Source organism: Leptopilina boulardi, unplaced genomic scaffold, assembly GCF_019393585.1.
Source record: "Leptopilina boulardi isolate dan_hultmark-lab unplaced genomic scaffold, ZJU_Lbou_2.1 LbouV2_342, whole genome shotgun sequence".
NCBI classification, from domain to species: Eukaryota; Metazoa; Arthropoda; class Insecta; order Hymenoptera; family Figitidae; genus Leptopilina; species Leptopilina boulardi.
In genome coordinates this window covers 1,880,591-1,893,994 of record NW_026137910.1, presented here as the reverse complement: position 1 = coordinate 1,893,994, position 13,404 = coordinate 1,880,591, and the positions used below count along the sequence as shown (strand labels likewise).

Sequence of the window (13,404 nt, the reverse complement as noted above, 5' to 3'; positions counted from 1 at the left end):
ATTAAATTGCAATTAATTTTAATAATAATTTTGTTTTATCAGTTTTGAGGTTATGTTAACGTACAATCCATCACTGATATGGTGTGTGTTCCCCCTCCCTTTTGTTTCGTAGATCAAATGTAATTACGCTTGCGCTACTACAACTCTCTCATTGGTAGAAATAGGCGCTTTTATTTAAAATACTTTAATAAGTGTGTGTTAAGTTTATTTTTATATTTAGGTTATGTTTTGTAATCAATATTAATTTTTATAAATTATTGTGAGATTAATTTTTACTAAAAATATTAACTAGGAATAATTTTCTATTAAAAAGGTTTTTTTTTCAAATCAACTTTTAAATTAAAGTAAGCTAATTAATTAATTAATTATATTTTAATTAAGATATATAATTTTTGACATTATCAATGCAACATTTATTAGATGCCATTAGAACTCTATGGTTGGAGCTCATTAGAAAATGAGATAATTTAGAAAATAATCCATGCAAATAATCCAAAATAAGCCATGCAAAAGTACTTTATTAAATTATTATGTTATTTAATAAAAATAAACTTTTTTTCTGAATTTAAAATTATAAGTACTTTTTGTTAAGACTTTTAATATTATTTCCATTTGATAATAATTTTAAAATAATGGATAAAAATCAATTTTGAATAAAAAACATAACTGAACGTAAAAACGATTAAAACACTTAAAATTTTTTTTTATTGTTTTCTAAAAATTTTCTCATATTAATGTCTTTTAAATAAGGGCGCCTTTTTCTACCAATGAGAGAGTTGTAGTGGCGCAAGCGCAGTAGTAGTTTGATGCTCTGTCCGAGTATAAATATCGCGTCTCGAAACTGTAGCGAAGCATTAACGGATTTTACTTGTTAGGCATAACATCGTAGCAATATAGAAATGTTATTCTCAATCTAAGAGGAAAATTTATATTTTTGCAATTTTATTATTATATTTTTATTATTATGAATAGAAAACAAATAAATGATGAATTTGTTTCTGAAAAGAGAAATATATTTAAAATACAAAAAGTAATCTTTCATAGATAATACAAATTGACAGCGGGATATATATATATATATATATATATATATATTCTAAAATTTAATGCTTGCGTGCAAGCAACCCTTAGATGACGTTCTTATCGATCCACCTTATGCCATACTGAACACTAAAGAATACATTGCCTATATATATACTTCATACTGAATAACTTCACTCTGCGGTAAGTGCAGAGATATTTTAATGTACATCTCTCTCTCTCTCTCTCTCCTTCCTTTTTGCGCACCGACTTATCGTAATTATCTACTGTTGACGTTTTAATGCACAATAAGAATATATATATATATATATATATATATAAAAATAATGTACATTTTTTATGTCTTCACAAGCAGCGTCAATTTGTTAATAATGATATTATATAATAATTACAAAAAAATAAAAATTTAGTTGAGTTTATTACATTTTTATAACGACATAAAAAAATGTTACTTTGAACATCATAAAAGTCACTTATCATCATTTTATTTTTATTGCTCTAAGAGGGCGAATTTTTTTTTTTTTTTATGCTTAGACAGATTAAGACTCTAGAGATGTTAATCTCTTAGGTCATTTTTTTTTAACGATGAATTTTTGTTCATTAAATCCTAATTTCCGATTAATCTATATTTGTGATACTTCACGAGAGAGGGGACCTTACGTCAAAAAAAGAAAAAAAAGTAAGGTTATGTTTAGTGATAGTTTTACGTTTAAAAAAAAATTTCTTTTTATTTAGGTTAAATTAAAATTATTTTTTATTTCATTTTTTTAATCTAATGGAGACTCTAAAACTTTTTGCAAAATATTCATAGTATTTCCAGGTATTAGTTTTAATTGATTTTTTCGACCGCCATTTTGAATTTTGAAAAACTGACATAAATTATTTAAAATTTTGCCTAAAATAAGTTTTGCTTAAAATTTATAATGATAAATGTGAAAAGCTTTTTGTAATGCTATGATATTATCGTGTTCGGTTTTGTATAATTTTAAAGATTGTTTCAAACAGATATTGTGTGTATATTATAATCACTAATTCCATATATAAAAAAAAATAAAATCCCATTGAAAACTTAATTTGAAATGTTCCAAGATTTAATCTCTGTAATTAGAATCTTTCTTAGTCTACTTTGCATGTAAATATGTATTTAATTTGGAAATCAAATATATATCTTCAGCTAATTACTAGAGTCAAACTCTAAATCTGGTTTTAGTTAAAGTTTTCCCATTGAAATATAAATGTATATTTAAGTAACAAATTTTGATATTAAAATTTAGATATTATAACAAGTTTTTGAATAATTTTTAGTGATTTTTTGTATACCGGTGATTACGAATCCAAGATCGGTTTTTGAAAATTCCAAATGTCGGATTCAATATGGCGGACAAAATTTTTTAAATCTCAGGTAAATTCACAAAAATTACTAGTTGGGGGTTTTCAGGGTTGCTGATTACGAATCCAAGATTAGTTTTTGAAAATTCAAAATGGCGGACAAAATTTTATAAATCTGAGATAAATTTTTTTTTATAAAATTTTGTTCGCCACAGTGGCGCACACTCGGCTGGAGCAGGGGGAGCGGCCGCTCCCCCTGGTCTAAGGGTGGGTGGTGTCCAGAGTGTGGATAAAAATATAAATAAAAAATTAAAATTTTACATATAAAAATGAGCTGAAACATATTGAGTTGAAAAATTGCATGAACACGCGTATTTTTAACTTTGATTAAACAATTATCAAAATGTTTTGTTTTTAGAAAAAGGGTGAAACCATTTGTAAGTTACATGGGAAATGACACTTTACGCCTTCATGCAATTTTTTTTGCTTGTCAGAATTTTTGCAGGGGGGGGGTCCCAAGAAGTTAGCGCCGCTCCCCTTCTCCGAAAACCAATGTGCGCCACTGGTTCGCCATATTGAATCCGCCATTTTGAATTTCAAAAACTGACTCTGAATTCGTAATTATCCACTCCAAAAACTCTGGATTAGAGATTTTTAAATCCTTAGCTTATAACTTTATTTTATAGTTTCCATTTTTCCTACAAATCTCACAGAAAACGTTTTTTCTTTTTTATTTCTATAATTACGAAATTGGTTTTTCGATTTATTGCACAAAACATTTTTTTTTACAAAGTAGAATAAATTTGTGGACTGTTGTCACATGATAAAAAAAAAAAATTTAAATCACTTGAGAGGTTACTAAAAATGAAAAAATTGTTTTGTTCACTAAATCTAGTGTAGAATTTTTATTTATCATCCGTTTGTGCTCTATTTGGGCTCAAAATTTTTGTAATTAAATAGACCATTGACAAAAAAATTTTAAACATGAACTTTTTTTATTATTTGAATTAGAAACAATTAGCAAAAGTTAGAACTATTAATCGAAAAAAAAAAATGTTTCGTTCGATTGTCAATTTCACTGTAAAACCGGTGTAAATTTATTTGTTCCAAAGAATGCTAATCCGAAATATAAATTATTTATTTACTAGTTTAAATTACTTCAATTATCGTTATTTAATTATTTCGATTAATTACATCATATATAATAATTAATTTTAAAAAGATAATTGCTTTGGCTTTAAAAGAAGGTCGCATCGAAGAAAAGAAAAGTGGTCAATATAGAATCCATATTTTCCTTAGTTTCTTTTATAATCCAAAGTAGTTTTTCTATTTGATAAAAATGAAAAATTGCTATTCCGAGATAAACGAAATGGAGTTTCTTCGATTCTCCTCTCTTATCTATATATATATATATATATATATATATATATATATATATATATATATATATATATAATGCTACAAATTACACTTTATATCGAGAAAGCAGTCGGAGTGAAAATTAACTCGTTTGCTCGAGAGGAAAATCAATCCCCTAATAACTCTCCGGGAAACGATGAGTTATATCAGTTGAATCGCACTATTGCCTGACTGGTGAAAAATTGTACATGTTTTTTCTTTTTGTAATTTTTTTTTTTTATAAATAAAAATCATTATTTTTGCAAAAGTGAAATAATTCCATTTATTCGTGATTTTTTTCAAAATCATTTATTAATTTAACATTGAGAAAAATAATTTCGTAATAATAAGAAAATAATTTAGTTGAACATTTTTAGTTGGCGTTACTAAAATACGGTTTTCACAACAGAATATATAAAGTGGCAATAAATCGAGAAGTTTAGTTGGCTCTACCAATAACTATATTTGAAGCTTTCATGTTTACGAACTAAATAGTTTGGTTACTAGTACTAAATCGCTGGCATGCTGTATTGCGCATGCGCTGTTCTCGTAAATATGGCGTCGCATCCCATTCATGGGAAGTCAACATTAACCATAAATATACGTCGTTCGCGTCGTGAAGTTTCAGTGTTAAAGTTTTTCACATAAAAAACAAAGTGTTATTATTTTAACCCAGAATTTGGTGTTGAAATAACCTGCAACAAATTCTAATCCTAGTTAAGGTTAAATCTTATGGGTTTTCAGGATTAGACAAAATTAACCTTTAAACTGATTTAGCGGTCTGACAGACCGCTATTAAAACTTTCATCGCTTATAACTTTTTTTTAAAGTACAATAAGAACAGCGTTCTAAATTATGTAAAAATAAAAAAATTAAAACGAAACAATATAGAAATTGACTTTTTAATTATAAAAAATAAAAAATATATACAACAATTGACTTTACAAAATTTAAAATCAATAAAATAACATAAAAAGGAATAGCGGTCTGACAGACCGGTGAAATCAGTTAGTGTGATTTTTCGGCACGTATCAGTTTAAAGGTTAACCGCAACAAAAATGACGCCAACTTTTTTCTGTGTATGTTTTTCAGACATTTTTTTTAAAAAAAAGTTTGTGTTGTGAGAATAAATAAATAAAACTTGTTAAAAGAACAAAAGTTTTTTTCCAGCCTTTATACAGAGTTGCCAATGACCCTACCTAAACGCTACTGCGCTTGCGCTATGACAACTCTCTTATAGGTCGAAAAAAGCGCGCTTATATAAAATGCTTAATAATAAGAAAACTTTAATAAAGCAATATAAAACTATTTTCACTATTGAATTTATTTTTTTTTGTTAATTATATTGCTTCTTAATAAAAAAATATTAATTTACTTAATGTACTTAAGTATGTGAAAATAATAATAATAATTATAATTATAATATTAATAATTTTATTATATTTATATCATTATTGTTATTATTATTTTATAAAATATATAATCTATTATTATTATTATTATTATCAATTTAATATTAATTAATTAATTATGTAATATATTATTTATTTCTGTTATTATCATTAAATTGTTATTAATTAATTATCTATGATATATACATATATATTTTTTGAAAACTTTAGCGAAATTTTTTTGTACTTTTTTATGAGGAAAATTTGATTTGGCAAAAAAGTATAAAAAAAATTCGATTCATTTTTTTGAAATATATAGATGTAATACATTCATAGATATTTAATAATAATTTATTAAAAATAATGATAATAATAATAAATATTATATTGATGATGATAATAATAATAGATTATGAATATTTTATTTAAAAAATAATTACAATAATGATATAAATATAATAAAATTATTATTATTATTATTATTATTATTATTATTATTATTATTATTATTATATACTTAAGTATATTAAGGAAATTAGTATTTTTTTATTAGGAAGCAATATAATTAACAAAAAAAAAAAATTCAATAGTGAAAATATTTTTATATTGCTTTATTAAAGTTTTCTTATTATTAAGCATTTTATATAAGCGCGCTTTTTTCGACCTATAAGAGAGTTGTCGTAGCGCAAGCGCAGTAGCGTTTAGGTAGGGTCATTGGCAACTCTGCCTTTATACCTTGTGAAAATAATTTAATCTCAAATTGTTGGTAAGATTTGTAGAGTAGTGGTCAGCGTTCTCGACTTGCTTTTGCGTAGTCTGAGGGTTCGAGCCCCAGCAGTGTTAGGTTTTTTTCGCGATAGAAATTAATTCAAATAGGCATAGGTAGATTATATAAAGCAAAAAGGGTGAACCAAAAAATAAGTTGGTTGAGAAAACAAAAAAAAAAAAATTTCATTTAACAAAATTTTTTGATTGCTTAAAAACAATAATTTAGTTGTGCGAAACAAAAAATTTGGTAGATCGAACAAAACGATTCGTCAAAAAAATTTACTTCCGACAACCAAACGGCCTAGTTGCAGCTATATTAAATAAAAAATTTGGTAGAGAGAACCAAACTTTGGTAGATGATACTAAACATTTTTCTGAAGAAGAAAAAAAAATGAAGAAAAGTATCGACAATTTTCCTTTACAACAACATAGGTATTTTTACATAATTTTAATATATTAAAAATAATATCTTTCAGGATTTAATCAGTAAATGCTTATATATATATATACTTTTAGGAAAATGCGATCAGAAATGTTGCACTTTAAAAAATACTAGAGTAAAGGAACAAAGATTTTCTTGAATTTAAAAGCAATATATTGTGTGACACTCTTGGCTTGAAAAGTGAGATTTAGATGGTCAGGACGTCTTTTTTTTGCTATAGAAAAAAAGCGACTTTTCTTGTCTTCGAATGGGAGATGCGAAGATAAAATGCGCAGATCTTGAGAAGTTATTGAAGAGAGACTTTATAAAAAAAAAAAAAAAGTAAGAACAGATTTTCACGAAACCATTGACATTTAAGTTCGATAAAAAATTTATCTTAATATAAATATTTTTTTTTTGTTTCTTTTTCAGTTTTATTCCAACAAAAATAACGCAAATAATTTCAATAATTAGATTTATTGCTTAAAAAATTTATTTTCGAAATATTTTACCAATTTTCATTTCTGTTAATTGAGAAACTTTAAGAAAAAAAAAAGTGAGAGGTATGAGTTTCCAATCTATGTTCTGTCGATAAAGTAGAATATCAGATGACGGAAATTACCCGCGAAATTTGAATCATTTATATTTTTGTCAGAGTTCATTTTTCTCTATAAAATCTTAATAAAATTTTACAAAAAAAGGAGTTTTTTTTTAGTTTTTTAAAGAGAGAAGATTTATTTTCGAGGAAACTGGTGGCACACGAAACAATTTTTGTCTATTGATTGTTATCTCACGGGTTTTTGTTGAATTTAAAAACCATTTTTCAATCAGTTGTGGTTTCATTTTTTTTTTCTGGCTTTTATGTACGGAATACGGAACTTTTATGCCTCCAAATATACATTTTCTATTTTAAACGAATGACAGTGATTTGTATTTCCGATAAATTCAGTCCAATCTGAAAAAAAAGAATAAAAGAGTATTAAAAAACTGTAGAAATTTAATCAAATAGTATATATATATATATATATATATATATATATATATTCGTGTGTGTATTTTGTATATAAAAAATTTTCAACTGTAAATTTTGCTAAATTTTTTTCTTTATATTATTAAACTGAAATTTGTTTTTTATATTATAACTGTGATAAATTAAGTTGGGAAATTTCAAAAATTAATATTCAAAAAAAAATTGCCTTGATTTTTCAAAACTGAAAATTATTCCATGTACATACTGTGTTGTTATTTAAAAAAAAAAAAAAAGTTTCAAAAGACAAATTTTTGCATTTTAGTCTTGCTTACAATATATTTTATTCTTTACGAGCTTTCTTCAACTTCAGCAGAATGTTAATGAGAAACTCTCAAGAGAGCAGGTTGAGGGTCAGTAAGACAAAAGAGTGAGAGATATTATAAAGCTTAAATTACTCCTGAAAACTTTGAAAAAGAGGGGAAAAAAAAAATATTTTTTTTTCTTTTTCGAAACTACATCCAATGGGTAATTAGCATAAAGCTTAAAAAACTTAATAATACAATTGGGAAAAATGAAAAAAAAGACGAAGTTACAAATTATTGAAATAAAAAAATTTTTCTTTTGTTTTTAATGATTTTGTGTATAGACTTTATTTTTTCCTTTCAATTTTTTTTTTAATAAGTTTGTAGTGCATTTTTTATTTTCATAAACAATATTTTCACTTTTATGGTATATAATTGTCCATCGATAAAGGGTTAAAAAAATGTGATATAAAAATAAAAAAAAAAAGTTCTTTCCTCAAAATCTTGATAACGATATGAAAGAAAATGGAAATCCATAAACTTTCTGTTCTCTCTTGAAATATAAAAAGGCTCTCTAGTACTTGAGCTTAAGAAATAACTCGTGAGTAGTGAGCCAACATTTTATTTTTTATTGCCGCACATGCCACGATAATCTCCGAGCTTTAACAGAAAAAACTTCATTTGATAACTTTATTTTAGGAATTAATTTTTTTTTTTAATACTATTAATAGTGGTCTCGGCTTTAAATGCATTATATGGTAATAATAATAACAATAATAATAATAAAAATAATATTAATATTAAAGTAAGTAAAAAAAATTTTTTCCTCTCCTAGATTTTCTTTGTAAAAAATATAATAACAAAATTATATAATTATTTAATCTTCTTTATACAACAAAATTTGATTTATTTTTTGCTAAATTTTAAAAAATATACTTTAATTTATTTAGAAACTAAAAAATTAAATCTATTAAGGATCGAAGTGCTTTAATTAAAGTTACTTTGTGGTACGTAGTAGTTTGCAAAATTCCCGAAACCAATTTAGTGATCGGATATTGGGTGAGATCGAAGTTTTTGACTCATAGTCCCGGAGGGCAATGAAAACACTCAGTTTTTTTTAAAAAAAAAAACCTTTTAAATTTAACCATAGTTGAAAACTATCAAAACAAGATTTAAATGGACTTTTTTTTCTAAATAGAGAACATACAAAAAATTTTTTTAAAAAATTCGTTTATCAAGTTTAACATTGTTAGTCTTTTTTTTATTTTAAAACATTGCACAAATTTCAATTCATGAATCAATTAAAGAAATTCGTTTTCAATTGAAATTTCTTTTTTTTTTGTATATAATGCTTTGGGATTTACCTCGAAGTACTTAGATGCGCGTTCTTTCTTAACATTTAAGCAAAAGTTGCGAATTTGAATTTCAGAGTAGGTCGTAAGCATGGAAGAGTAGATCCACGAAGAGAAGATTGAATGATAAGCATCCTCTGTCCCCTTACACTGCCTTCTTCTTCTTCTCCTCCTACCCCCGACTAACCCTCTTAGAGTCTGCAATTTGAATATTCTACCTTGAATTGTACGAGGCGTGAAATATAAAAAGCATTTTGCAAAAAGATGTGAAGCCTCTTGTTTCTGATTTTGCTTTATCAATTTGACCTAATTTTTTTTTTTACTTATTTATAGCTGGTGATAATTTTTTTCGTTTTTATCTCTCGTTCCTCCTTTTTTAATAATTTTTTTTCTATCTTTAAATATGAAAAATTAATAAAGTAAATAAACTTCTTTTTTAACATAATAATAAGCATTTATTAAAATAATTTAATTATACAATTAAAAAAAAAATCCTGCTTTAAGATTAAAAAAGAAAACTCTTATAGCATATGTTTAGGTATTCAAAGTGGATGGAATTTTTTTTTTATTATCTTTATTGTATAATCAACTTTGAATATGAATATTTTTTTTAGTTTGAAAATTTCTATCGAATGTTTGCGTTTACGAATGATAAGCGGTGGGCTTTATGCCTCATCCGTTATTTCAGATTATCCGCGACACTGTGTGTAATGGACCGTCGCGGGAGATAACCGGGATATGTGAGTGTCTCGATTAAAATTCTAATACGCTCACTCGCTCTATTGTTTGATATCAACGTAATCTCCAATTTTTCATTTAAATTACAATTCCCAGTTGGCCTTTATTCACTCAAAAGTTGCTCGCAAGCTCCTTATATAACAATCTGCTTTATTGGACCAGTTTCATTCAATTTTCGGTTTAATAATAATTTCTATTGAAAATTTGCATTTACACTCATATCATTTTGAATTTTTATCTGTACTTTAAGGATTATATTTATTTTATTAGACAATAATTAATCCCGATTTGTGTTATTTAATTTTTTTAATTTCACTTTATACAAAGCAACAAAAATTAATAATTTAATCTGACAGTAACGTCAGAATTTTTTTTCGAATTTAAAATTAGTCTGTAGAGAAAAGATTATTTAGGAAAAACACCAATAATAAATATTTTATTTTCATTATCAAAATTTATTCTGACAGTAATGTCAAAATTTTTATTTAAATGAAAATTAGTCAGCGCAGAGAGACGATGATTTAGGAAAAACATCAATAATAAAATATTTTATTTTCATTATTAAAATTTATTCTGAGAGTAATGTCAGAATTTTTATTTAAATGAAAATTAGTCTGCACAGAGAGAAGATGATTTAGGAAAAACATCAATAATAAAATATTTTATTTTCATTATCAAAATTGTTGGAATTAATTTTTGATTCTGAGAGAGAACACTTGTCGTCGTCAAAGTTGGCGAAGAACTGAGGAGCAGTGATGCCAGAACTTAGTACTCCCCACTATCAAGCGCCGCCCCACTACTGAATGGTTACCCCCACTTCTCACGGGCCTCAGTATATATAGAGCGCTCGCTTGCATAGCAATCAATTCGTCTGTTGTCAAGCACTGAAAAGGTACTAAAGCTTGCTATGTCAACTTACTTGAATACTTTGGCCTTAAAATTTGTATAATGACTAAATATACTTAACGTGGAATTACAAATAATTTTTTTTTTTAATTTCAAATCAAAAAAAGAATGTTAATTTTTTTTAATTGGTCATTTTCTAGTGGCTATTATAAAGAATAACTTATTCTAAAATTTGTTTTAAAAAGTTTTATTTACAATTTATAATTAAAGTAGATATCAACGGAGTTGTAGCTACTTCCATAACATCAGCTATTCGTATTTCAAACCTAGATAACTATCATACGCTGATTACGCCCTATTGCAGAATATGGAACGGATATAATCTAGTTATCCCATCCTCTAATTACTTCCGCAGCCTCTTCTCGACAAATATCGAATTTTGATTTGACCCAATACATCGACCATTTCATTTCGTTAAGATTCTTTCACCCAAGTTGTTCATTCCAAACTTGACTCTCTCTCTCGAGAACTTTTCTCTAAAAACTTTTTGAGAAAAAAATTAATATTAAATATATATATTTTAAAGGAAAGAAAATCATTTCTAATTTTTAAAGAAATATTACGAAAAATTTAAAAAGTTTTTTTTTTTTTATTGATGCATTTATAACTTGGACATGTTTTTTGTTTCAGTAGTCAATTGCTACAGTATGCTACATGGGAGTAGCGGTAAAAATGGAGAAACTTTTCCAAACACAATTGAAGAAGCAGCAGCACGATCGGGGCCCTATATCGACAAGTCAGCCTCGAAAAACGTGACAGCACTGTTGGGAAAGACGACGTACCTAAATTGCCGCGTCAAAAATATAAGCAACAAAACGGTGAGTGTGTCAAGTGTATTCTTCTTCTTCTCTCTCTCTCTCTTTCTAAAGTTCCAACAAGTTTTACAAATGGTTTTCTCACACACAATAGTTATTTCGATACGTCTTTTCACACTTTATGCGCTTGCTCTCTTTGTCGACTTGAAAAGTACTTTTGACATTGTCATATATCTCACTATTTGGATTTATATATATATATAAACTTTTTATATTTCTTTTTTCTCTGACCACTTTTTGAAATATTCCTCTATCGACAAATTATTTTTAATGGCAGGGAATCAGTTTAATATTTTTCGATTGTTATTACCAAACTTTAAAAATTAAAATGGATAAAAAATTCCTTACATAATGTTTTAGGGTCCAATGATTTATTTTTAATTGATTTTTTAAAAATTTGAAAAACTTCTGATTTTTTAGTTAATTATTTTAAATTATAAAGTATTATTAAATGCAAAAAATTTGAAGATAATGTTTTCTTTTAATAATTATGTAATAATTGTCCCAAATAGAAGGTAGTTTAGCTTTCATATTAAAAAAGAAGTGTGTTAGGTATAAAATATCTGTAACTCAACGTAGCTGTTTGGTCAAAGTAAATGGCTCGCGTCCCATCTGTCCTGAGTTCGATCCCCCATACATGTGAGGTTTTTTTTTTAAATTGTCCTTAAATATTTTAGATACTATATATGTAATAATTTTAAATAAACTAAAAATTTGATAATAGTAAAAATCGTCAATATGAAAATTCTGTTGCAAAAAATTTTCACTATAAACTAAAAAACTTTCCATTATCATAAAAATTATTTTTTCTGATACTATATTATTAAATTCGTGATTGTTAAAACTTTTCAAACATTTTTGATATTAAATTATTAAATTAATTTTTGATATTTTGTTGATTTTTTACTTTCTATAAAAATAATAAATAAATAAACTTTGTAATACAAAAAAGAAACACACACTTCGAATGAAAAATTTGTATCATTGTCGTTTAGGTGAAGTTGTAGGGTACAATAATTAATTATATTTATTTAACACAGTAACCTCATCATCTACAATTTAAATAATGAAAATTTTGAAATAACGTTACTTACATTTGAAAAATTGTACTTTTGTCTAAAATTTAAATATCATATTAATATTTATTGATAATTAATTTAAAAACCATTAATATAAATTTCCTCGATTCAACAGAAATTTTCATGACCATTGAATTTGTAATTATTTAAAAACAACAAGCGATTTTCGCAACTTAACAAATAATTGCATTTCTACAAAGCCCTGAACGTGAGCAAAATATCGAGTGTCAATATTTTATTAACACAAAGCACCCCTTATCTCCAATGGACTGGTGTATTAAATTAAAGCATCATTGAAATTTTAATACCCCTATTTGTTATTGATGAATTTTATTGTAACACTTGTTTTTTCTTTTTTTTTTTTTTTTTGGAGTGGTATTTATTTTATCAAGTACTTTTGTTTCACTTGTACAAAATTTACACATTTTGCAGCGATAAATCCATTAAGTTTTGATTTTTTTTCAACACAGTTGATTAAATAACAATAGAGTTTTTTTTAACGAAAAATAAAAGAACAAGTGATATTTAACACTGATAGTTATATATTAGAAAAGTGTATAATTACGTAAATTTTTTTTTTTTATTCAAATAAGAAATATAAAAATTAATAAAGTTAAATTGAAAGGTATACTGTCAATTCGAATGAAAAGTTAAATCGCCTTATATTAAATTTAAATTTAACAGTCGAATGAATATGTCTTCGAAAGAAAAGTACGACGAGTGAAATATGTCCTGGGAAATTTTAAAGCGTGTATTGAGAGTGCTTTGTATTTCATGTACAGTTTATATATATATATATATATATATATATATATATCAGTTGCACACGTGAATGTTAGGTAACATCTGCTACATACATATCGTTGAATGTCCAAAGTATGCATACATGGATGC

At 25.6% G+C, this 13,404-nt stretch overlaps 1 protein-coding gene across 7 annotated transcripts in view; it reads left to right on the top strand.

Annotated features, from left to right (window-relative positions):
* LOC127286015 (kin of IRRE-like protein 3) overlaps positions 1–13,404 on the top strand; it is a 567,542-nt gene that overhangs the window by 359,181 nt on the left and 194,957 nt on the right. For 6 of the 7 annotated variants that reach the window (XM_051312286.1, XM_051312287.1, XM_051312290.1 and 3 more), the window contains one exon: positions 11,247–11,434. In XM_051312286.1, coding sequence (XP_051168243.1) covers positions 11,247–11,434 — 188 coding nt within the window. The remainder of the gene's footprint in view (positions 1–11,246; positions 11,435–13,404) is intronic. The other variant, XM_051312291.1, reaches the window with a different exon arrangement.